This window comes from Thermobia domestica, chromosome 17 (genome assembly GCF_964235325.1).
Source record: "Thermobia domestica chromosome 17, izTheDome1.hap1.1, whole genome shotgun sequence".
NCBI lineage: Eukaryota > Metazoa > Arthropoda > Insecta > Zygentoma > Lepismatidae > Thermobia > Thermobia domestica.
In genome coordinates, this window is record NC_137470.1 from 68,962,289 (window position 1) to 68,989,430 (window position 27,142).

At 35.2% G+C, this 27,142-nt stretch overlaps 1 protein-coding gene across 4 annotated transcripts in view; it reads right to left on the minus strand.

Moving 5' to 3' along the window:
- Window positions 1–27,142, minus strand: part of LOC145674687 (uncharacterized) — a 1,315,729-nt gene that overhangs the window by 906,260 nt on the left and 382,327 nt on the right. For all 4 annotated transcript variants that reach the window (XM_081744920.1, XM_081744917.1, XM_081744916.1 and 1 more), the window contains one exon: window positions 16,993–17,205. In XM_081744920.1, coding sequence (XP_081601046.1) covers window positions 16,993–17,205 — 213 coding nt within the window. The remainder of the gene's footprint in view (window positions 1–16,992; window positions 17,206–27,142) is intronic.

Here is a 27,142-nt window from a genome sequence, read left to right on the forward strand (position 1 = left end):
GTTTGGGCTGCAGACTCTTTATCAGCTCAATGTTAAATGAAAATGCAACGTTGTCATTTACCTGGACCCACAACATAAGTGAATGAAGTTACTGCTTGAAATAGGTGTAAAACACTAACGGCTCGTCCGATTAAAAAATCCTTCACTTTAGATTGAAAACGTCACATTCGGAGACGGTTTTCCCTCTTACATTTTGTTGCAACTCTGATAATAACAGAGTTACGCTATGTAAGGGGATTTTGAGACACCCTGTATAATGATTTTCACTCGGGGCATAGGAAAGTACTAATTGAAGTGAGCGATAGACAGAACAGCAGCCTTACATGACCTAAATTGGCTTAGAGGCGAAGTCAGCATCAATTGAATCATGTAAGAAGGCTAGAGAAAAAATACTACTTTTACAATAGACTTATAGTACTCTTTTCTTTGCATGCTCGTTTCTTTATTACTTCTCTCATTTATCTTGAAGTAGATCATAAAAATACATAAAATAACTATATTTATCGATTCTCCTTTTTGCAACGATATATTTAATTATTAATAAAGAACCATCGCAAGCCTAATCCCCTGGGCACTCATGTCATACTCCTTCAGAGACGAAATAAAATATACGAAATTTTTTCACACACATGTTATGACCGATATTTACAGCTCCAGGTATTTTGAATCGAAGACTTATGTCCCTTGCGTAAAATTAGCAAAACACTAGGCAAATGAAAACTATCTCAACTTTGGAAATAAGTATAAAGTGAAGAACGATGTTTTAGAAAACGAAAGTAATAATTGCATGAAAGTTAGAAACCAGTAAACTAACACTAAACCTACCAATTCACGGTTTGGAAATTTAAAAAGTTGTGCTAATTGCTCAGAGTGTAAAAAGAAGTGAATGAAGATTACTTGTCATTGACATAAAATGATTGATTTCATGATTCAACTTTGCTTGTCTTCCATCACATCAAAGACATCCAATAAAGACATTTATACCTATAATTAGGTAATTCTAGTGCTGAAGGCTGCAGCAGATATATATACAGAGTGTTTCAAAACAACACCGACAACGTTTGTGAGGTGATTCCTGACACCAAGATAAGACAAAAAGTATAGATCAACCTGGGTGCACAAATGCTTCCTTTCGGAGTTATAAGCTGTCGAAAACATGAAAAGGTGAATTTTTAAAGTTCATAGCTCCAAAACTACGGGATCTGCCGTAGTCGGGTCAAGACTTCACTTAGGAACTAGTACGTGCGCTATCCAAAAATACATGTTGCAGAATCCTAAGGTACTCACGCAACAATTTTTATAGAGGGAGTTTGGCTACGTGCATATAATTTGAAGTACTTACCAACTACATCTATAAAAATTATTGCCTAAGTACCACAGGATTCTGAAACTTGTATATTTGAATAGACCATGTACTAGTTCCTAAGTGAAGTCTTGACCCGTCTACGGTAGGTTCCATATTTGTGGAGCTATGAACCTTTAAAGTTCATTTTTTTATGTTTCCGGCAGCCTATAACTCCGAAAGGAAGCATTTGTGCACCCAGGTTGGTATATACTTTTTGAGTTATCTTGGTGTAAGGAATCACATCCCAAACGTTATCGGCGTTTTTTGAAACACCCTGTATATATATAATGAAACAAACCACTTCACTGTTCGAGAAGAATAGATATTTGCCCTATATTACCAAGGCGTTTTTCTCACTTGTCTTAATATGTTAGTTCTTACGCCTCTTTAAGGAAAGAGTATAATCTTGAGCTCTGAAAATTTTTGCTGAATGTCTTTAATTCCAGTTTCATCCAAAATCATTGGAGTGCTGCGACAGTTGAAACCAATGTTAGTAAAATACTGGAATAATAGTTTCTTCAATTTGCCTCCCTACTATCTCTTGAAATTTCCCATAGACTACACATTTCAAAGTTAAAAGTTTTAAATAAGTTTAAAAAATATATAACTTCAAAGCTATTAACTAATTTGATAAATGGTTAAAAAGAAAATAGTTTATTAATTACAAGAATGAAGAATCATACCAAAGATCTATGTTCTATATAAAATGAAAGTAAGTTAAACATGTATTTTAGAATACAGAATATAATTATAAATATTGCTGTAAGATATAAAGTTTGTAATTATAAATATAATAAGGTAAATATTGTAGTTATACTAAAGAATATATTATAATATTGAAATTCTACTAAAGAATTTCAAAACTGTGTTATAACACATTTCATTTTCTATGAAGTTTAATACGTTAATAACAATATACTTGACTAACAAGGGAAGTTCGGGAGAAAGCACTCGCCTGCAGAGAAACAAAGCATGCCATTTGAAGGACCAATTCATGCTGATTACAACAAGCTACTAAAATTAATGTACGGTTGAGAACTATTTGAGAGGTTCAACAACGCTAAATGCACGATTGCCAAAAGTATATAACCGAAGTATTCTCTCTCATAGTAAAGCCTGATGGTTTGAACTTGCTACGTGCTTGATCACTGGGGTCCATTCACAGACAAATTGTCCATTGCAAGTTGGGTGACGGATGGCAAATACATAACGGTTGAGAATATACAAAAGAACTGCACACTATTTGTACAACCATTTGATGTGTTTGGATTCCGACCAATCAAAGATTATGACAGGAGATTTGTACATAGTATGAAACTTTTTCATCCCGATGTCATGATGTACCAACGAAACAATCATATAAAATTCGCATCCATATTAGTGAATCAGTTTATACATTTCAGTAGGTGATGTTTTCTTAATTAAAAATGTCCACACTATATTATCTAAATAGCATCAAATTTTGCTATAGAGTTATGCACACTTTCATCTTCAGATCGACTAGCACATCCTTAACAAAGTAGTGAGATCAGTAAGTTCATAGTCTTTGAATAATTATTTTACACAAAGTTTACTCGCTTTATTGAAATTACAATCAAAATCAGAATTCATTGATTTCATGTTAAGAATTTCAGCACTTTCGCATTCAAAGTAAATTTTATTCCGATATCTGTAATATCTTTTAAATACAGAATCATCTGTTGGTTCTTGCGCTGAAATATATATACTTTACATTTCTGCGTGCAAATTTAATATTAGAATTCCAAGAGTAAATAACTAAAATTATATTTTGCATTCATGATGTAACTGTTTCTCTCGTGGAGAAATATATGCAGTTTTGCAAACAATCTTAATAACGAATATTATTTTAAATAATACGTATACTATAAACTCCGAAAACGAAATTTACAAAATTTTAAACTGTTCGGATCACAAAAAGATAGTTTTTTTCTTAGACTATGTAAATTCTTTTATTCAATTGTGTTAGGAATTCTTGTCAAATTAAAGGAGACAAAGCATTATATAAAAGAGCATCATGCTCATCAATATTTTATTCCTTCGAATTTATTCTCTATTTAAAGTTCTTTATTTTTTTAAAAATAGTTTCTTCGTGAAACAAAACATGTAAATATAAGAATACACGAATGAACACAATATTAAGGCATATTGCTACAATATTCATCAACAGTTTATGTGATAAAGGTTGTCACAGATAAGAAAAAGAATTTTAGAAATGATCCAAAGCATGCATCAAAAATTGCAATCTTGGCCAATAATTAGTTTTTGGATCAGGGGCCGCAAAATTTTTGAAGTTTTCGTATTTTTTACGGAATAAGCACATTATACTGAGTTAAGTCATGGTTTGGGCTTGGCTACACTATATGTAATTCTCTAGATATAAGGCCTACAAAAAAAAAAAATTGATTGAATGAAATACATTGGATTTTTTGATTCAAAAAAGAGGAATGAGGGTTACGTCATTTACATCTACAAAGCTTTAATGAAAATCTATCCTGACATTGGTATATCCAGCATAGCTATGAGTATCATGAACAGTCTTGTTAACGATACCTCCGTACCTATTGCTGCTGAAACTTCTCGTTTGGCCCATTGCAACAAGCGGTCAACTATCATCAGTATGGAAATCCAACCAGCTATGTGCCTTCTTTTGCTTGGCGAACTTGACAAGCACAATGTTACTAAGGGAACTAGAGCTGTTACTAAGTACACCAGTTCTAAGAAGAAGTCCTTTGACAAAATTTTGCGTATTAAAAATGAGAACAGAAAACAAATCTTTTACAAACGTTTTCGACTTATCTACTGTCAATGATATACGACGAGCCTACAGTACTATCTTTCTGCAATAATATCATGGAAAGAACGTAACCTTATCCTACTACGTCAACTGATCTTCGTCCTTGATAAGTCTTAGAAATTAGTCATGACATAAAATAAGTGTATAAAGATTACATTTTTACTTTTGAAAGTCCTAAGTTATTAACATTTTACAAAGTTATGAAAGAAAAAATATATTTTTATTAAGAAAACATAAACGATTTAACGTGTAAAGGAAACGAATTTTTGAGCACACGAAAAGTAATACATTATCTGTTCACGAAATTCTTATTAAAGAAATGAACATATCTAGTTAAAATTGAGATTTATCCGTGACAATATTTGTGCAGGTGCGCCTGAATTTCAAATAGTAAATCAACAATTAGGCATATTATGTCTAAAGGCGATATAAATTAAGTATTAAGCGTGCTGATAAAACTTACATTTGGGCATTGTTTTAATTTGTAATTCTACACACCTTTAAAGGATGTTAATGAAAAAGAGGATTGGAATTACAATTGAGAGCTTGACTTCATAGTTAAATACCCACATGCATACGAAAATCGGAATTGGGCGTGAGTTCTTCTTTTACATATTGAAAACAGTCTTAATAATATTGAAGATTATCTTTTTTCGTGAGTTTTATTACTTTTAAAGTACCTTTAAAAACGAAGAGGAAACAATGGAAAGCGAAATATTTAACGGTATCTTTTATTAACAGTTTTAAATGAAAAGGCAATTCCCAGAAGAAGGACGTATATTGTCTCTCAAAGACTCTGATTCTGCGAAAGGCAAAATAAGAAAAGTAGCCTCATACTCTTACCTTAAGCATTAACTTCGTTCATGTAATACCCAACTTTATCTATATTTACAAACAATTTTAAAATTACAATAGAAATTCATTTTTGTACAGAAAGTATTTTTCAAAGATTTTTTTTTTTATTGTTCTGACTGAGTTCCCATGCTTTACATTAAATATTTCTAGTATACCATTTTGCATATCTATATGTTATAATTCTAATAACAGATGTCTTATTCATCTTATTAATGTCTTCTTAATACATTTTTATGTAATAAGAAACAGGATTTGTTTCACATTGAAAACTCTTACTACATCCTTCACAAACAAGCGTCTACTTAGAGTTCTAAATAACAAAACATTAGTAAATACAAAATGTTTTCTTCTTTCTCAACTCAGCCATATGGTGGTGGGCAACATGGAAATTTTAAAACTTTTCTCTCTCTTGGGAGAGCTGTTTTATACTTTGATAAGGGCTTTTCTTTGTAAATACATCTAGATAATCTATCCTTGATATTCCTCTTCCTTGGTTTCCTTCTGCCTTTTCCTCTATCAGCATGGTGATTCAATCGGAGTGCCGAATAAGATTGTCAAGCATGTTCTTTCTTCTTTTTTCCTATTATCTTCTTGATCTGTTGTCCTTCATTAGCTTCTTGGGGGCGCGGTGGCTCAGTGGTAGAGCGTTCACCTCCGGTGCTTGGGGTCCCTGGTTCGATCCCAGCTCGCGCCGTGTGGACTTTGTGGTGGACAAACACCGTGCTCGTGGGTATTCTCGGGATTCTCCCGTTCCCTCCCACTTTCTTCATTCCACCGTTTCACTCATTTCTCATTCTCACCGTCTCCTTTAGCCTAACTGACATAACCGTGGGACGTTAAACTTAAAGATTTCATTTCATTTCATTTTATTAGCTTCTTTTATTACGTCTTCGTTCCTTTTCCTTTCGGTCCATGATATGCGCAGCATTCTACACCAACACCACATTTCAAATGCTTCCAGCTTGGATATTTCAGGTTTCCTCAACGTTCACGTCTCTGATCCATAAAGCGCCACATCCCATACCAGAGTCTTAATAAATTGTTTACGAACGTCCAACGACACATTTCTTGATATTAGTAGTCCTATTTTCCTATCGAATGTTTGTTTAGCCTGCGCTATTCTGGAACTTACAACTTTTTCACTTCTTCCGTCCGAGGATATTAGATTTCCTAGGGGAACGTCTTAACATCTTCGATTTTCTCTCCCTCTAGCCATACGTTTGCCCCTTCCTGTCCTGCTCTTGTGCACTTTATTACTACAAAGTGTATAACGTTTTTATCCTTGTAATTACCTTTACATTGATCGTGAAACCATGAAATAGCAGGCTTTTTTTTTAAAAAAAATCCTGCTTTATATTTTCAATATCTTTTTTTTCCTATTAAGGGTGTCATGCCTTCTTTTTGTTACCAATTTTAAAGCGTGAAGATTATTTTCTTAAAAAAAATATCAAAAAGGTCCATGTTCATACTTCATGAACGAATTATAGAACTTCACAGTTATGATAATTTCGTTTTGTGTTTGATTAGCTTACGCACGACTATTTACAGATACTATTTACGCATAGCCTTAGAGAAACAAGTTCGTATTATTCTTTGGGTCGTAAGTTACCTACTCCAAATACGTACGATACGCAAGTAAAAATATATTTCTCTCTTATTCCTGCATATGTGAATCGCAAATTTCTTTCTATGTAGAATGACTGAAGTTGAATCCTTAGTATAGGTACACATAAAATGGAAAATTAATTTGAGTAATATGTTACGTTCTTATTAAAGCGAAAATTTTATTCAAATGTAATTAAAAACGGATAGTTTGTTTATATTTTTTCTTGTATGAATGCAATTTTAGCGTTCTTTGTCTAAAATTTACCCCCAAAAAACATTAATTTTCAATTACTATTTACTATCCCATTTCTTATCAGAATTTCATTTTGTCTAAATTTAACCTTGAATTCCTACTTGTTATCCCATTCCTTATAAAAGATTCTCTTATATGAGTTTAATAGTGGGTTCTTATTTCCTACAAAACTGATCCTATCTCAATTTAATGCTTTCTCACTTACTACATCATTTTTTATACTAACTGCCTATATGTAGATAGAATCTTTCGTTAGTATCTAGTATGCAATTCCGTATGCAAAGACGTGTGTAAATTTAATGCATGGTTCCTATTTACTATGCCATTATTTTACCTATCTGAAGGCAGTGTTATATTTTCAAACGTTATAACAATCTTTATAAAAATTTCCGCTCTTTAAAATTTATTTTTCCTTCCCTATCTAATATCCTATCAGGTACGCAAAGTATTTTCAATACTATTACTAACTAACTAACTAACTAGGTAACATTATAGGCTATGTAACCCTGAGATTTATTGCCATGTTTACACAAGCTCTACACTTACTTCTGTTCTGAGCTCCCTGAATGCAGTTTTACTTTGTACTCCCATTCCTCTGAAGTCCATCTTAATATTATACTCTTATCTGCCCTTAGGTCTTCCTATTCCTCTTTTTTCGACTCGTACTGCAATCTTTATTATTTTTCTTTTCCTATCTTACGTACGGTGTATGATTCCCCCCATTCCTTATATGTGTTTCTTTTATCAAGCTTTGGTACTCCTATAACCTCTAAAAACTATTCCACACTACACTATTTGTCTCCTAGTTCTTTTAGCCTCGGGTAGTGAATTTATTCCTCTGGGTTCTCAGTGAAATAAGAAGAAAAAGAACATTTCAATTCTAGTTAACAGAATGTATCCCTTTTCTTAAAGAAACAAGTGTTGAGAATATAGGCTCTGGGTTCGACTTCCACTGGAAACTGAATTGGAAGAAAACTTTATTTTTCCCCCATGATTTTCTAGTATCAAGACTCATAGAGCACTTTGTAATATTCTTTTATTCTAATCGTTGAACTTGCCATATAAAGGCAAACATCATTTAAATCTTTTACCTTTTCCTTTATTTCTGCTTACGCTATCATTATGCTGTTTATCCACAAACTTATTAAGAGACGCTGAATGATGAATTTAGTGATTGCTTCCGTATTCAACAACAAGGAAGATAAATATTAATGAGGTTTGTATCTTCCGCGTTTTCCTTGAAGAGTCAGAGGTTTCTTTTTCCGCTTCCTGCTTCGATATCGAATTTTTCCAGGTTGAACTTTGCCAAATGAGGTTGATATGGACATCGTCTTGGAGGTGTACAACCTGCCTAGAGGACCTTGTGTTGTGTGACGTGAAGCATCATTTGAAGCTATGAGAGGTGCTTTCTTGGACGTCGATAACCATATTTGGAGTCATAAGGTGATGTGCGGGCGGAATCCGGAAAAGGAGCTAGAACCAAAACTGGACAGGAGGATCGTCTCTGGATGGAAGGACAGAATTATTTCATGGAGGACAGAACTACGTTAATTCGCTCGACAAAACGCCATCGACCTTAACATAGAACTCAGTCATCATCTTAAGGTAAAGTACCTTTTTGACACGACGGAATTTTTACACCAGACAGCATAAGCTCATCTCTAATACTATTTCAAAGCTCTACAAAACCTTTTGTTTAAGTTTGCTGTGAAATTCAAAATAAAAATGTTTGAGTTTTATTCCAAATTAAAATCCTAGTTATAAAAACTTGCAGATCTTTGCTTTTATCAGTATTTACAGAATTGCTTTAAGTCTACGAGAAGAAACAATCATGTCATGTTGATTTTATAATCACTGAATACTCACAATTATATGGTGTACCATCACGACATTCATTCCGTGTTAAAACAAGCTGTCTAGAAGTCACGAATCATAGCTAGCAATGTCAGAATTCCAGTCAAGTTTTACAAGTTTAGTTCGAAAGCAAGAGTTTCTCTGATTTAAGTCTAAAATACTTTTGTGTCATATGACATAAACTACTTTTAAAGAAAGAACCTTCAAATTAAAATTTTCTAACTTCCTCAGTTTCGCCGCCCCTAGTTTAATTTCAGCTCACAACAATTCTATTTTCTGATTGATAAAAGAACTGTGCGTATGTTTACTATGGATTCCACCGCCTTCTTTATTCACCACTTCATTCATTTTCGTCTTCTTTATGAAACTCAACATAATGATGTGATAAACGTAATTTTATTTTTCGTACTCTTTACCTGACAGCTCAACTTCTTAAGGTACATAATTCAATTTGAAATTTCCTATAGTACAAATTTCCAACGAATTTAAAAAGTTAGTTACTGAGTTCTCTATACCTGTGTGTCTGTCTCTTCTTTTCGAATTTTGAACCCTCCATTCGATAAAGCATCAAAAACTATCCAAGAAATTAATGGAATTTCGCGTCACTCTTACCGTTCCCGAGATATTGGCCAAAAAGTGGCCGATTTCCGGAGATTTAAGGAGCCATATCTCGGGAACCATAAGTTATAGAGAGATGATATTGGTGTTCACCAATATCTAAGAACATGGTGAACATTTTGATACCAAAGAGTAACCGGTGGCCACTGGCCAACTGGCCACCATTCACCAAATATTAGCCAAAAAGTTCGAATTTCGGAACATTTTAGGAGCCATATCTCGGGAACCGTAAGTCATAGAGAGATGCTATTTTGCGAAGTTTTGCGAGAAACAAGGTGTGGATAAAAAGATTTACTTTTACATCTTTAGGAATAATGACAGTTACCATTCCCGCTTCATCTCTCCATTCTTTTTTAAGTTCGTTCTGGCAATACTCTTGGAGCATTTTCAGCTGGTTAAATTTGAAAAACCGTGCACGAAAAATTTTCCGCAGTTACATCTTTTCACTAAACACAACACTTTCACAAGCAAAGTTTTTTCTTAATGTGAATTTTAATATAACACAACAAGTACTTTTTGAATGAAACATAAGACACCACACTTAACAAATATTTAAATATAATGTGCATTTTCCCTTTCGCTTACACACCACTAACTTTCCTCTTCTTCTATATTTTCTTTCACCCCGTTCATTCGCTTTCCTGATTTATCAATTCTATCCACTAGTTTTATTAGTTTTTCATCCCATTCACTATCACACTACACAACTTCAAAATTGCCCATAAATCAGAATAGTTTATCATCATAGATATCATTCCACCTTAATTCATCAATATCACTCTTACTTTTTATAACTGTATGTTCCACTTTCTTCCTTTCTTTTTCACTTCATTATTTCGGGTTTTTACCAATACTTCTCTCTTTATTATTTTCTTTCTACATATTTTCTCACCTTCTTTTTCAGTTTTTTTTTCTGTAAGATATGCACTTTATCATTTTTGCTTTTACCCTCCTGTCGTTTTCGTTGACTTTTTTATTTCTTTTTATGGTTGCATTCACCAGTTCATTCATTCTGCATCACTATTAAAACTTGTCAAGCTCTTTTCATGTACTTCCATTGTTCTAAAGAGAACAATAAATAAATAAGTTTTAAATTAATTAAATTAAAACAATTTAAAATTAATTTTAAACGAGAGAGTCCCGAGAAAAACCACGAATACTGTTGTTTGTCCACTACAAAGTCTACTTGACGCGAGCTGGGACCGAATCAGGGACTCCACGCACCAGAAGTGAATGCTCTAACACTGAGCCACCACAGCAATTCCAATATGAGCACACACACAAACACATCACTCGTTCGAACTATTTTTCACATGAGGTAAATGACAGGATAGCACCTTAGATCTACGTTCCATTATTTTTAATACGAATACTCCTACGTTTATTTTTCAGTGTGACGCTTGAAATCGCTTGAAATGTGTGACGCTTTTCATGATAGTCGTCCTAAGCGATGTTTCCACACTGAGTAAATGAAAGCAGGATCACAAACTGCTTCCCCTTTCTTACATTTTTTCCCTCTCGTCATTAAGGTACGTAAACCGCCATACATGACAAGCTAAAATCACCATTCACACTCGAAGTCAAAAATATTTTATTTATTTATTTATTTATTTATTTATTTATGCAGTCTCAAGACTATCCATGCTATAGACCGTAAAATATAAAAAAATCTTCATTTCACTTTTATATATTTTTAAGGCCATATGTAACTACTCATATGAATCCCATTTCTCCTACTAAAAGTCTCGAGTTCAATTTCCGGTGCAAACATTCCACCCTAAAAGTGGTAAACACCGATTCGAACAAAGTATCTCGAGAAAAACTTTCCTTGTATTTTTCACATTTAAGACCTTAGGGTTCGACTTCCAATACATACATTTTATTCAAAAGATCTAACCATTATCATCCCCTAAAATATTTTAAGTGAAGTTTTCCCTGTATTTTCACTCCATTTAAAAACACCTTCATTATATACCCTTCTTCTTATAAATCATTAGACACACGTAAAAATCCTAAATGAGAAAATATCTAACTATATAATTTTAACACTAATTTCTCATTGTATACACCATCATAAATGGTATATATATATAAGGTCCATTCAATAAATAACCGGAAAAGTTGTATAGAAAATACAAAACCTTGACAAAGTTTATGCTTCTTTGTTAATTTTTCATGATGTCCTAGAACTATTATCAGATGGCCTGGCACGCCTGCCTTGCGAACACGATGCTGTGAATCAGTGAAAAAGATGGCAGCACCCCTGCATTTTTCATCAACGTGGAGCAGCGAAGAATCATTGGATTTCTGTCAGCTGAAAGGTGGAAACCAATCGAAATTCACCGTTGGATGGCAGTGCAATATGGCGAAATTTGTTTGAGATGAACATTAGTGTCGGATCAGCCCATCATATTGTTCATGACGTACTGAAGTTCAAGGAAGTATGTGAGAGGTGGGTTCCAAAACATCTGAAAGAAAAGCTCATTGATGTGTACAAGGAGCTTTTAGAACTTATCAGCCCATTCGTACACTTCTGTCCGACTCAAAAAACTTTCACAATATTGCACTGATATCCGACGGTGAATTTGGATTAGTTTCAAACCTTCAGCTAACAGAAATCTAATGAAACTCCGCTGCTTCACTTTGGTGCAAACCTACAAGGGCACCGCCATCTTCTTTTACTGACTCCCAGCATTGAGTTTGAGAGGCAGGCCATCTGATAATAGTTCTAGGACACTACCTAGAAGTAACAAAGAAGCAAAAGTTTGTCAAAGTTTTATATTTTTATACTTTTATTGAATGCACCTTATATATATATATATATATATATATATATATATATATATATATATATATATATATATATATATAATATTCAAATACACATGGGAAATTATTATAAAAGTAACGAAGAAAGTTCTATCACTTGCTTGTTGACCCTCACACTAAGAGTTGAATGCGAATGGAGATAAGGCGAATGTCAGTTGTTGGTGTGGATATATCCAACATACTACCTGGTTGTAGCATATCAGTTACACCGTGAACTTGCGTAAGGACAGAGTGAATATGGGACCTCCATAGAGTGTCATAAGGGTGTGTATACTGTAGGAGTTCAAACTGGGATATCAAACGCCGCTGGAGCGGGCTGAAGGTATGCCAGACCTTCGGTGAGGGTGTCGTGACTACGCAGACAGTGTAGTGGTGGTTTAAAAAGTTTAAGGACGGTAACGAAACACTCGAAGATGCACCACGTACCGGAAGACGACACATGTACAAAATGAAGATCTTTAGGCAGTAATTGTGGCGAACAGTGGCCAGACATGTGAGTAACTAAGACTACAATTCAGTGTGAGTAGAGAAACCATTCGGCAGCACCTCCGTCAACTTGGGAAGCACTACAAGGTGGCAGCCTCTGACTGGGGGGTATATGGCCCCAGTAGGAGCCTCATTTGGGGGCCCCATATTTTATTATTATTATTATTATTATTATTATTATTATTATTAGTAGTAGTAGTAGTAGTAGTAGTAGTAGTAGTAGTAGTAGATGATGATAAAGAAGAATTCGAAGTTTAACGGAGTCTTGTAAAACCTTTGCAATGGGGGTGGCTTTCCTTCATAAAGCTTTCAGCTTCATTCACGCGTCGTAATGGGTCCCCAGGGTGGAGATCTGTTCTGTTTCTTTACGGTGTTACAATAACTTGTCAAACGACTAACATAGAGCCCAGCAGGACTTTATGAAAGTCAGTCTCATTTCGGCATTCATGGGGCCCCAATACACATTTAGACAATATGATGCTGGAGCCCTCTTCTTCATATTGTTGAAATATATTCTTATTAGACCACAAACAAAGGGCCCCAAAGAGGAGTTTACAATAATGTTAGTTTCCTCCCAATAATGAGACCCAAGACTACATTCAATGCTGGGGGCCACCGAACTCTGGGAACAGAACCAACTACAACGAGTAACTATGCTCCAACACAACAGGAATGTTTTATGTTACTTTCCATGCTATTCAATATTCATTGAGAGAGAGAGAGAGAGAGAGAGAGAGAGAGAGAGAGAGGACCCCGGCAGGGATTCCTCCCCTCGTGCCCTGGCCAGTCCGAGCCTGCAAGTTGGGTCGATGGGTCCCACATGATTTGACTCCGGGCCAGAAGGCAATGTGAGCAGACACCTGTGTGTCTTTGCTGTCTCGTCTGAGGAAGAAGCCATTTCTGAACGGGTGTTGACATGTGATGAGAAGTGGGTCCTGTACGAAGCTCCACAGCGCCGTCATCATTGGTTAGCATTCCATGAACCGGTTCCCAAACAGCCGAAAACAGCACTGCACCAGAGGAAGGCCATCCTGTGTTTTTGGTGGATTGCTAGCAGGATCCTGCATCGGGAACTGCTACCAGTTGGTCAGAGCATCAATAAAAATGTGTGCTGTGAGCAGTTGAGCCGTGTTCAAGAAAAACTCAAAACTCTAGAGCCAGCACTTCTGAATCGCAAAGTGGTCGTCCTGTTACAGGACAATGCTAAGCCCCACGTGGCTAGGATAACCCGGGACACCATTCTGTGTCTTGAATGGGAAACACTTGCCTCCGCCATACTCCTCGAACATTGCACCGTCCAATTATCACCTGTTCCATTCCTTGGACAATCACCTTAGAGGACACCAGTTAAATAAAATCCCTAGTAGAGGTGCAAAATACACTTGATAACTTCTTCGCTTCACGGCCCACCGATTTCTACCGCGATGAAATCAATGGTCTTCCAGGAAGTTGGCCAAAGGTCGTTGATGATGATGGGGACTATTTTTGATCTTCCAGGTACGCCTTAGATGACCTATCGATGTTCGAAGGTGTTAGGTGAAAATGCGACAGAACTTTCTGGGTTACCTTTATAAGAAGGGCCTTACTAATAAAGAGTATTCACCTTTCCTCCTGAAGTTCCTAATTTAATTTCAGTTTCCACAAAGTAAACTTTTTCTTAACATTTACGATATGTTCTACCACTTTCTTCAATTCAGCAATTTTCGCATCATTTACTTTAATCACCCGTCTCTTTTCGGCTTAGCGCATAATGGCGAAACACTAACTAAATATTTCAAAGTTTGATATTTTAAGTGCAATTAATGTAAGAAAAAAATATGTTAATTTATAAGATTAAAAAAATAATGTACCATTTACTAGACTGTCTAATTCTTAAATACTACAAATAACTCGCATATGTTCGTAGTCACGTACAGACATCATTACTAGAAGTGGTTCTTCATGTTTCTAGCACATGACAAGTGTCATATTACGTAAAGGGATCATTTCATACAAGTTTTCCCATATTTTGCGTACACCTCCGCAATGCAATTCAAGTCTCATTCCGTAATGATAAAGACATATATATCCAGGGTGACTGGTAATACGATGCATTCCTTGCAAGGGGAAATTCTACAAGTATTTGGAACATTTTCACCCGTATGAACCGGGGGTCGCAAATCAATAGTTTCTGACTAATTTGCACATGTGTCATTTCCGTGAAATTTACCGGTTAACGAGAGACGCGCGAGAAACTTTCACCCTGACCCACTTGCACATATTGTAGAGAGATGAAATTTTACACGTGTAATTTTGTATAGCTATGTAGTTCACGTGGTAACGTACAGCTCGTAACTCTGTACCGTTGCTGTGTGATAGGTCCGAACGTGAAGTAAGGTGTAGTGGTGCAAACTTCATTACTACACCTCAGAAAATATCGTGGCAACATCGCAAAAGTATTTTCCCCTAGGAAATGACTGTATGGTTGGGAAGAGCTGGAATGAAGAAGGTGTGCGGTCAAGAGAAGACGAGAACTTCATACCCGGGGCCGTGCATCTGTCTGGCCAACATTCGAACAGGAACGGGTGCGTTGCTTTCCAGAAGGAACTTTTTGTCAGCATGCAACGCTCTAGGATTTTACAGAATCCCGCAACGCACGCAGCATTGTGACATAGTATATCCTAGTAGTTCTGGTACTCTTTGCCTAGAAAGCAAGTAGTAATGCCAAATGCTGATCGCAAATTAAACGATCATAACCTTGTTCGCTCAGAGTTGAACACGGACTTCCTTTGGTGGTGATACGTCGGCACACTGTCATTGATTTGACTAGGTTTTCCCTGGTTTTCTTCATTCCCACTAGGGGAAGGCAGGATGCTATCTTCTAGAAAGCCGCGGCTAGTTCCTGCTCAAATCCTAGACCCAGGTGAAAGACGGATATGTTCCCGGAGTTGGAGGTCCGAACCCTTCCTTGAGTCATTCCCTTGCATAAATACATTAATAAATAAATAAATAAATAAATAAATAAATAAATAAATAGCAATATACCTAGGTTATACATCGCTTTAATAACTCAAAACAAAATTATAACCATTGCCGTACCAATTTCTACAATGAGAACCTAATGTTATGAGCTTTCTACAAACGTAAAAATGTAAATCTTGGAAAGTCATAACAAAATAACACATTTAGCGCTGTAGCACTAACAAAAGCTTGTGAAGAAGAGAAATAGAGTGTGGCATGCTGACAAAAGATGTTCGCCTCCTGTAAAACAACGCACGAATACTTTTAGTGTTGCTCAAGACAGGGGACACTACTCGCACCTCGTCTCGTCTCGATAACGAGACGACAATAGACTTTTATAACGAGACTGTCTCAAATGTCGTGAGCAACAACTGTGTGTTTCTTACTCTCAAGGTATATACTGTAGTTCTTACCATCAAGGCTAAGACCTGCAGGGTCAAATTTTTGAGCCCAAGCAGAAGCCCGACTCGGGTAGTGATGTCAATCGGCTCGGCTCGGTTCAACTGAGCGAACAGCTCGAGCCGACTCGGTTGGAATGAGCCACCGACTCGGCTCAGGTAAGCCATGGCTGGAACCAGCTCGGTTGGGTGAATTATGGGCTCAGCTTACTTCTCGGTTCGACTCGATAATGAATGAATTATAAGCCGAGCCGCTCGAACCGTTGACAACCCTAAGCGCGAGGTGAGTAGTTTTCAACATGTTTGGCTGGCGACTTATAACTTTTAAGAATTTTTGGCTTAAGGCCGAATATTGCTCCTCCGACACTCAAACCCAAAACCTCGTGAACGGTGTCCTCCTTTGCCTCCTGAAGACTTCTCAACTACCGAGATCGGTAGTTAACTAGTTTTTAATATTTAGTTACAAACCGCCTATCTATCATGGTTATACACGGTGCTATAGTTCTTCTTCTTCTTCTACTACTACTACTACTACTACTACTACTACTACTACTACTACTAATAATAATAATAATAATAATAATAATAATAATAATAATAATAATAATAAGTTGTAGTAGTAGTAATATTTATAATTATTTTTCTATGTAAGATACTTGAAGAGAGTACTTGAAACTACTCAAAAGATTTAGCTCGTTGTGGCTCAACTCAACTAAAAATTCGACCTCAATTCGAGTCGACTTGGATGAAAGTTTTCAAGCCAATTTCTCGAGTTCAAAGATGCCTGTTTCAAGTCGAGTCGAGTTTCAAGGAAAACTCGTTCGAACTCACTCGTGCTCATCCCTATATAAAACAAACGATATGAAAAATAAGTTTGATTCAAGTCACTGAAAGAGAAAATTGTAAAGAAAAAGGGAATTACAATCCGACTTACTTGACATAAATACTTGACATTTTGTAATAGATTTGGCTCCATCCGTATTTGTGGCAACACACTTCCACTCTCCCTCGTCTACAGCTTCTAATGGATTTATTTCGACCATGTAGCCACCTTTCCCATCTTCCATTATATGGTACTTTTCACTTGGTTCCACTCTTCCTTCTTTGTTGTACCATGTGATACTTTTGGGCCATGGAGGTACAGTTACTAAAAAGAAAACAGTACTTCATAATAATACATTTTTGCAAAATGATGAAAGAAATGTAAGAGCCGAGGACGATTCATGTAAATGGATATATGCAGACTTAGCCATGAGACGAGACGAGAAATTATGTTTTCTCGTCTCGCCTCGGAAATTGTTGTTGAATAATCCTGTTGTCTCTAGCAATTTTACTTGTCTCGTTTTGTAGAGTGCGGCCAACAAACCATTAGCCTAGAGCCCCAATTTCATCTCCCCATGAATTTGCCCGAACTTGAGTGCAAGCGATAGCTTCCGATGCGTAGAACACGCTTTTGAAGGAACCAGAGTGGTCAGACGCACCGTTCCTGCGATATCGCGGTCCAAAGGTATTGGATGCCGCGAGACAGCATCAGTACCGAGGCGCAGCTGCGGGATCACTTCTTCACGCCCTGAGGGTACTTATATCAAGAGTGAATCTAACAAATTACAGTGGTCACAGATATAACTCCTTATCGTATTGAAGTCAAGCTCGTTGTTTCTATCTTTTCTTCTCTCAACTGATTGTATTTGTGTTTGGTGCTGATAGTTACTGGAAAAGAAAACGATTACACCGCACTTATTTCCACTGCTTTATTGCGCTTATTTGAGGATAATTTTGCCGGTCGATTGTATTAGATGGAAAACGTGAAAACAGAAGAACTCTGGTAATTTTTATTTGAAAGTGCCACGTCGATCTTAACCTCAATGCTGGCGCCATCTAGTGGCATCCCACACCTTTGGAACGCAACATCTCAGAAACGGTGCATCTGATCAGTCTGGTTTCTTCACAGGCATGTTCTACGCATCGGAAACTATCGATTGCAATCACGTTCGAGCAAATTCATGGGGAGGTGAAATTGGGGCTAAGGTCTTCTTAATATCATCTACGTTATCAGAATCCTTCGCAAGAGTCACGAAGGGGGATAGGGCAGTTAAGCCTTTATTATTGAAGTACACTGTGTAATGAGTTTCGTATCTTTGGATGTTAATAAATGCTCTTCATTATGGGCGTACAATCGCTTTGTCAATTTATATCGGTTTTTTCTATTATGAATCAAGTAACATTATAAAGAGTTTGATATCTAAGACTTGGTGAATAGTGTTACCCAGTATACTCGAGAAATTTATCGTCTTATTTCAATTATCGTCTCAAAATGAGACGAGAATAGTCATGTTTCTCGTCTCGTAGGGTCAGTGAGGGTAATTATGAGACACTGCTTATGGAGGGTAATTTTGAGACACTTTTCACTGATCTTTAACACTGTAGGATAAATACAAATTATGAACACAGTCATTTAGTAACATTCTTCACAATGCTCTGTCTATATTTTTAAGTTTCAGTTTACAAAATTTTGGATATACCATTTTTAAACAAACTCATTCAAAAAAGAATTGTTTTGAAATTTCAAATCCCATCATTAACTTTTATATCTACTCGTGCAGTAATATCACTCTTGTAAAACCAATGAGTGTTGGTGGATGCCTGGTAGGTCAGCAGTTATAAGTTAAGTTGAATTTTTTCTTGAGCTTTCATTTCAGTGTTACAATTTTTTGTTGTTGTATCTCATTTTTCTTATATGGAGGGTAATTATGAGATGCATGGTAGATTAATGCATTTGAGAAATAATTTGAATCTGTCTTCGTATTCTGGTATGTTAAGTTGCAAGAAAGGTGTATTCTGTAGTTTAAGTAGTCCTATAATCTTGTTCTTAGTAACGTTCAATGTTGTAGACCTACATTATTTTGTTGAAAATAACGTAGGCTGCATATCAATATACTAAAATATAAAGAAATAGAAGCAGCCTAAGTTGTTTTAGTGAACAGCCTAGAAGTTGGTCTAAATTTGTTTCATAAGCCTGTTTTGTAACCTGAAACTATCTAATATAGGCTATTAGCCTATAGGCCCATTATAGTCAACTCACAAAAGTGCTAGAATAACATCAGTTGCTATTTTCATTTTCTTTCTTAGTTATTTTCTTGTAATTCAGTCAAATATTTGTATATCTTTATGTAATAAACACAAAATAATGATTTTTTTTGTATCACAATTGAATTCCTTCATACTTCAATATCACATACAGAAAGCTGGGGACAACAGGTATCTCATAATTACCCTTTTGGAGGGGAATTGTAAGAAAGCACAAATGTGATATTTACTCATCAACTTATGAGATAACAGGAAATTTCTTTTCAGCAAATTGTTACTCTATTGGCAACATAAACTGCTGCTGCCTAGGTTAACTGCTTTTAAAACTAATGTAAGCTGAGTATCGCGGAAAAGTAGTGAAATCTATCTCATAATTACCCTCACTGACCTTAAATCTTCAACTATGAAATAGAAATACTGAAAACCGAGGAGACGCGTTAAATATCATTCATAATTTTATCAGTTAGGGTAAGAATTTTCCGGGATCAATGGGTAGAATGGAATTTCGTAAGGAATTTGAGAAAGTAAATGGAAAGTCACAGGGGCCGAAAACAATAATAATACTACTAGGACTAGAAATAAATCCATAAAGAAAACAACAGCAAAACAAGATTACATATATATATAGTTTTGGAACACAGACAAATGTTGTGTTAGCAATTGCGTAACTGAAGGTTGTAGCCAATTCCAAGTTCTCTATCTTGTGTCCTTTCATTTTGTGAACTTCGAAAAAGAGAATAGCATCTTAAGATTTAAGTATCAACACGTAATGAAATGCAGATAAATCTTTTTCTTTTGAAGTTTGAGACTAGAATATAATTAAATATTTTCAGTTCGATAAAAATTTTGAGTTTGTCATATTTGCTTCCAAAGTTGGCTGTTTTCTCATATACACATAAAAGGGTGCCATTGAATAGGTTGCTCGAATATGACATTGCATTTGCCTTGAATTCAAATTTCTGAAGCGTATATTCTTATACACCTAAAGATATGAGTATACAGATATCATACACAACACACTTAGTTGCTAATAATTATTTTACATCTGCGATTTCAGATACAACACACTTCTGCTCAGAAAAATCTAGACTGCCTTTCAGAGACAAATGTCGACAACACGACTATAGATCTTTATTAATTATGAGCCCCCTTAGATCTTACTCATTTTCTCTGCATTTTAATTATATACAAGGTTGCAAATTAAGCGACAATATTACTGCATGCAACCATAGTTTAGTTGACTGCAAAGTATACAATCTAAACCTAGCTTGTATACACAAAAATACTATAATTCTCAATGTAATTTTGTGTTAACTGCTGTATCGCCGGATCAATTTTAGAAAAATTACCAGATGAATTGAAGAATTTATTTTGGTTTGTGAAGGAGAGTGAGTGAAAGTCAGGTGAGGGGAACAGATGAAGTTAAAAGAATACTTATTGTACTACCATGAGCAAAATAAATGACGCGTCTCTTTATTTTGAAGTTTTTTGAAAATATCTCCGTTTTCTTTATATGTTCGAAATTTCGGAAGGTTTCCCCAGCAGGACATGTTAATAACAAACCCGTTTTTAATATTTGTGTTAGATATTAGCTTAAAATAAAGAAATTAGAAGCAAAAAACATTAAATCGACAGAAATCACGAGAATTACCAACTCTGCTAAAGTGGGAAATTTTCAAGAACACGAGGGAATTCTGCAGTTCAACACGAAGCAGCGACATCTATGTCATTGAGAGAAATGTGGATTAAATCTACAAACTAAACTTTTAACGAATATTTCTAGTATGTCTTATTATATGCATTATCTGCAAACTCCAAATATATGAATATATGCTAAGTATTAACATAAAGATAGAGCAAATAGTGGAAATTATCTATGGAAAAGGACGAATTGGTAGGACGATCGTAATGAAATATCGTCTTTACCGGAACAGGCTCAGTTCACGTAAAAAAACAAATAGCTCAGTTAGTTAAAGCAACGAGTCTGTATACTGAAGGTAGCGGGTTCGATCCCGTGGAAGTGCCGTTATCTTTTTTATCACTACACTACGGTTATTTTTTTTTATTTTTTTATTTGGGAAAGAATCAAATTGTAACGTATGTGTAAAACTCATGACGATACCAAAAAAAGAAAAAATGCTGTTGTCGCACTTGCATTAGCGTCCCTAATTTTGTTTGCAAACAGTTTCGTAATTATTTCCCCTGTGCTCACTGCTCACCATATGCTCGCTGGCGCATAACGAATGTTTCCCAGTAAATGTTAATTCTAATTTGAAGAATTTTATAAAGTTTCACAATATTTCTCACTAGGTAGTCTTCTATCTACGTGTTTGGATATTTTGATAACAGATTTCCCTATTAAATGTTTATATTTCCCTAGATGTTTAATTACGGAAAAGTTTTACAATGTATTTGTATTGAATTGAAATTGTTTTGAATTTACTACATAAGGTAAGTAGACCGAAGGAGGAGAACTCAAGTAATTGATATTCTACGTAAAAGCAACCTATTGTAGAATGATGATGCTTCTTACCTTCAGCACGTAATCTTAACGTTAGAGAGTCAGAGAGAGAAAAATCCTGGTTTTTCCTCCTCTATGACCTCTATGACCTCTACATATCATTGTTCGTCTCACAAAATTTCGGTGCTCCAAAAACATTCAAATAATAATAATAATAATAATAATAATAATAATAATAATAATAATAATCCTGAATATGCCATCCTTACATAATGTAGGATATCTTAGTTTCCTAGTTTAAATCTTAAATATCTTAGTTTAAAATGCTTTCTTTAGTACTTATTTGAGCAACCATGTAGGAGGGGGTACGACTTTTTATTTTGCCCCTCTCATTTCAGTAGCCTTCCAACAGAAAGTAATTTTTGATAAGCAGGACAGACAAAATGAATAAGAAATATATTTACAGCATCCTCTCCCCTTTCATGATTCGAATATCACGTAATATTTTTTATTCTACGAAAGATGGCCCTGTGCGGTTAGGGGTAGGTAACTAAAAAAATACCTAATATATAGCGCCCCTTGATTGTAATATTACCGCTTCTTTATTTGTAAGAGGGAGCCCCTACACAATCAAGGGTGACAAAAAGAATAGGAAGAGTGTCTATTGATTCCAGTGGTGGATCCAGCACGAACTCCTGGGGGAGGGGAGGGGAAATGAAACATTCTTTTGATGATGTGAAGCTGTCACAAATTACCACTTAACTAAACTAAACAATAGTGGGGGGAACTGGAACCCAGTCAGTTTAAATTGATGTAAAAGTTTAATTTTTGGATTCATATTAAAGTTTTGGTTTCAAATGAGAATTTCAGTCCAAGTGGTCAATGATCAAATCTCGTGGGGCTCTTCAGTGTAGGCTAATACGGCCCCATTATGAGAAAAGGCAAAATTATTAACATGTTTATAACTTTCGAATTTTTCGTCTATTTTAAAGAAATATTTTGCTTCGTATTAAAGTGTTGGTTCCAAATGACAAACTCGGTCCGAGTGGACAATGATCAAATCTCCGGGGGGTCTTCAGTATAGGAGGCTACGGCTCCCTTATGGGAAAAGGCAAAAATATGAAAATGCTTATAACTTCCGAATTTTCCGTCTATTTTAAAGAAATTATTGGCTTCATATTAAAGTCTTGGCTTCAAATGACAATTTCAGTCCGTGTGGACAATGATCAAATCTCGGAGGGCTCTTCGGTGTAGGGGTTTCGGCTTCTTTATGGGACAAGATTCACGTAGTTGATATTGCAAAATTGTTTTGTATATATAAGTGGAAACTTGCACCATTTGGTTAATTTTACCTCTTATGGTTTGCAGATTCATATTCCAAGCAATAGTTACTTCGCAGAGCTAAAAGAAGGCACTTACTAGTTTCATTAAAATGAAATGTCTTTTATGAGAGGAGCAGACGAACGAACAGGCACCCAAACGTTGGTTGAGTCGTACGGTTGAAACTCGTTAAGCTCGCTTCAATTATTATTATTATTATTATTATTATTATTAATAATAATAATAATAATAATAATAATAATAATAATAATAATAATAATAAAGCATTGCAGGGACCTTTGGTGCAGGGGGTCCGTGGCTCGATTCCACTTCGTGCCAAGTGAAATTTGAGGTGGACAAATACCGTGTGCATGGGTATGTGTTTTCTTGATATTTTCCATTTTCCTCCCACTTTCTTCATTTCACCATTTCATTCATCATCATTCTCCCTTAGCGTAGGTGCATAATCGTCCAACGTTAAACTAGATATTGCAATTTCAATAATAATAATAATAAAAATTAATTCAACTGAAAGGACTGTAATTTATGTGGACAGCAATTATCATAAATATGCAACCATTATAAAAACAATGCTTTGAGTAGAAAGATAATCCTTCCCAAGTGTTAACGAATGCGCACGAGATAAGACATGTCTCGAGAAAGAGACAAGACGCGCTTTGTGACATCCAAGATAATACGAGGCAAATGTTTTGGACACGAGATAGCTTGTAAAATGTCTCGTCTTGTCTGGAATGTCTCGAAAACAAAAGTCTAAGTTTTAAAATTATTTTTCAAGATCTATTCTCTCAGAAGTAGTTCTCTGCCTTAAAACGACATTTGTGATTTAAAAGAAGATAAACAATGCCTAAAGTTAATAGTTGACTTTTCGAAAAGAAGCTTCATTAAGGGTGAACCTGAAAGATGTCCACAAACTTCGGGAGGTGATTCGTGACATCAAAAGGAGACAAATGGTCCTCTTGCAGTTTTCGAATTCAGCTTCGTTCTCGAGATACAGGGTTGCCAACTGGTCGTGTTTGAGAAACTCACTGGGAATAAATTCAAGTCCAAGAATAAACTACTACTCATATATTTTTCAGGTCAATTGACTTATACCATGTTGTAAGGTCAAATATTTATTTATGAAGTGTGTACAAAATTCGCCAGGGTCTTTTCTGAGAAAATCGTCGAGAAAAAGTCACCTCCAAGAATAAACTACCCCTTGTAAATTTTTCTAAGAGAAATATCTGATACTGCAATATAGGGTTGTTAATTAAATATTGATTAATGAAAAATAAAAAAAAATTGCTAAAACCATTTTTGAGAAAATAGCGTTTTTCGATTTTCGCCTGTTATTAAACCACACTTATTTTAGGTGGTAGGAAAAAATGGAAAAGCTCCTGTAAGAATACTAAGTAAACCCTAAGTTTAAAATTTGGTGTAGATAAGTTGAACGGTATGGCCTCTAGGCGAGTGCATAAAAAGTGTGCCGAACGGACGGACCGGAAGGACGGGTGTCGAAAAGTCACATTTTCGGTATGTAGACGCCATGAAACATGTAAATCCGTTGAAATCTGAATTTGATATTATTTTCACAATCACTATATTTTCTTCTCTCTTTTGTCGCTCGAAAAAGAAAAGCCTGAGTTTACCACAAAAAGCTAGGGAGTTTCTCAAAAAATATTCAATTACAGGGCCACCGCACTAAACTTTTTCAATTCAATTTCTTAACTGTGTTAGGCCGCAGTTGTTACTGAAGTGTGTATTTGGATAATACGAATAAAATTATCGTATTATTCAAATACATCGAATGTCAGATTATCGAATAAAAAACTTCGATTGAAGAAAATCCATACTACAAAACTAACTCACACTTTGAGCACATTTTCATTAGACATACAATAGACCAATTAATGCAATCATTGTTTATGAAATATGAAAAAAATCAAATGAGTCACTTTGGGAAAGTCGTTCAAAAAGAACACGTCAGGAGTAACCTACCTCTTGTGAATTGTTTCGAACAATGAGTTAAGATATACTTTTGGTTATTAATGAAATATTTATTTGCGAAATTTGAACAAAATCGCCTGTCGTTCGAGAAAATTGTCGGAGAAAAAACCTTGACCCCAAAAATAAACTATCCGTTGTAATTGTTTTTCATAGAAATGACTTATACTAAAATATAGGGTTATTAATGAAATACTTATTTATGAATTATCAATAAAATTGTCCGAGTAATTTTTGAGAAAATCGTGAGGGAAAAATAACTCCCCGAATAAACTATCTCTTGAGGATTCTTTCAGGGTAAGCGAGTTATTCCATATTACTAGGTTTTTAATGAAATATTTATTTCTGAGTACGAACAAAATTGCTTGACTCATTTTTGAGAAAACCGTGGAGGAAAAACACCCCCAAGAGTAAACTACCCCTCGCATATTTTTTCAGGACAAACGAGTTTTGCCATATTGTTCGGTTATTAACGAAATATTTATTTTTGAAATATGAATAAACTCTTTTGAGTCGTTTTTGAGAAAATCGCCCAGACAACACTCCACCAAGAAAACTACCCCTCGCATTTTTTTAGGACAAACGAGTTATGCCATATTGATAAGTTCTTAATGAAATCTTTATTTATGAAATATGAACGAAAACATTTGAGTCCATTTTGAGAAAATCACTGAGAAAAAACTCACCCTCTTAGTATAAACTACCCCTTGTAGATTTTTCTCAGATAAATGCCTTATACCACAAAATAGGGTTGCTAATTAAATATTGATTTATAAAAAAAGAAAGAAAACAAGATCGTTAGAGCCAGTTATGAGAAAATATCTTTTTTTTTATTTTCATCGTACAGGAAACTACCCTTGTTTTGGGAGTAGGAGGGAAATTAAAAAAAACTATAGGAAATACTATGAAAATCTTAAACTAAAATTTGGTGCAGATAAGTTGAACATACCGTAAATTTTTCAACTAATTTACGGTATGTTCAAGTATGGCTTCTAGGCGAGGTATGGCTTCAGGTATGGCTTCTAGGCGAGTGCACAGAAAAGTGTAGCGAACGGACGGACGAACTGATGGACATGTATCGAAAAATAACTTTTTCGGTGTTAGGGGCTATAATACGTGTAAATTCGTTGAAATCTCAAATTTGATTTTTTTTTCGAACACCATACTTTCTTCTCTCATTTGTCACTTCAAAGTAAAAGGAACTCAGAACTACAGATAAAAGACACCTACTTTTACACATAGACATTTATTGATTTAAAACTGTTTTAGTTTGTGTCATTTCACTTCCAATTGAAAGGTTTTACAATGATTAACGGCATATCAATGACGAGACGGAAGTTTTCAGGAAGTAAATGCATTCAGAAGTCTAGACTGCATTACAGCCTGTTTTTATTTCTGCAATTGTTAACAGCTGTAATTTCGTCCAAACGCTACATGAAATAATTTTTGGTTGACGTCATTGTATTACTATTTTAGTATTGTTCTCTTCAGACTTGGTTGAAGTTTTGTCTTAACGGTTATACATTTTTTCTTTCTTATTTCATCGTTACACATAAGAACAAAATGTTATGGTGAGTGGATAGATTCGAACCTACGAACATTGAGTTTATGTTCTTCCAACACTTTACCAATGGACCAAGCTTTGTCTTCACGTTAACGCCCGGTTACAGGGTTTACTACGATTTAAATAAAATGGCTGGCTGTTAGAATTCCCTGCTCACATATTTCGATAAATAATTTTCATTGCTTCGTAGATACGTGGAGCAATGTTTAGATACACATTTTAGGAGAGTGAATTTTGGTGTATATAATAATTTCATGCTAGGTAAAAGCTAGATAAGTTTTGATAAAATGTTTCATATGTAGTTCTCAATAATAAGCTTGCTGTTCGGAGTGAAGTTCCAAGGTTCAGCATTGCCTAGCAGTTTTTGCTATTAATATCCCTTCTAACAATATTGGCAGTGGACAAAAGTTAGCCCGTGTTGAAGCTTTTTGCTCCTAATTTAGTTATTTTACTTATTTAAGGAATATATTGAAAATTGTCAGCAGGCACGTATGCAGTAATTTATTTCGGGAGAAGTCCGACTTCAATATTAGGATAAATTATAATAAAATTTAAAAGATAATCCTTAAATTTAGGCTAAATTTACAGAGAAGTTGGGATTTCAGAGGGGAGTCCGGACCACCTGGACCCACCCCTAAATGCGTCCTT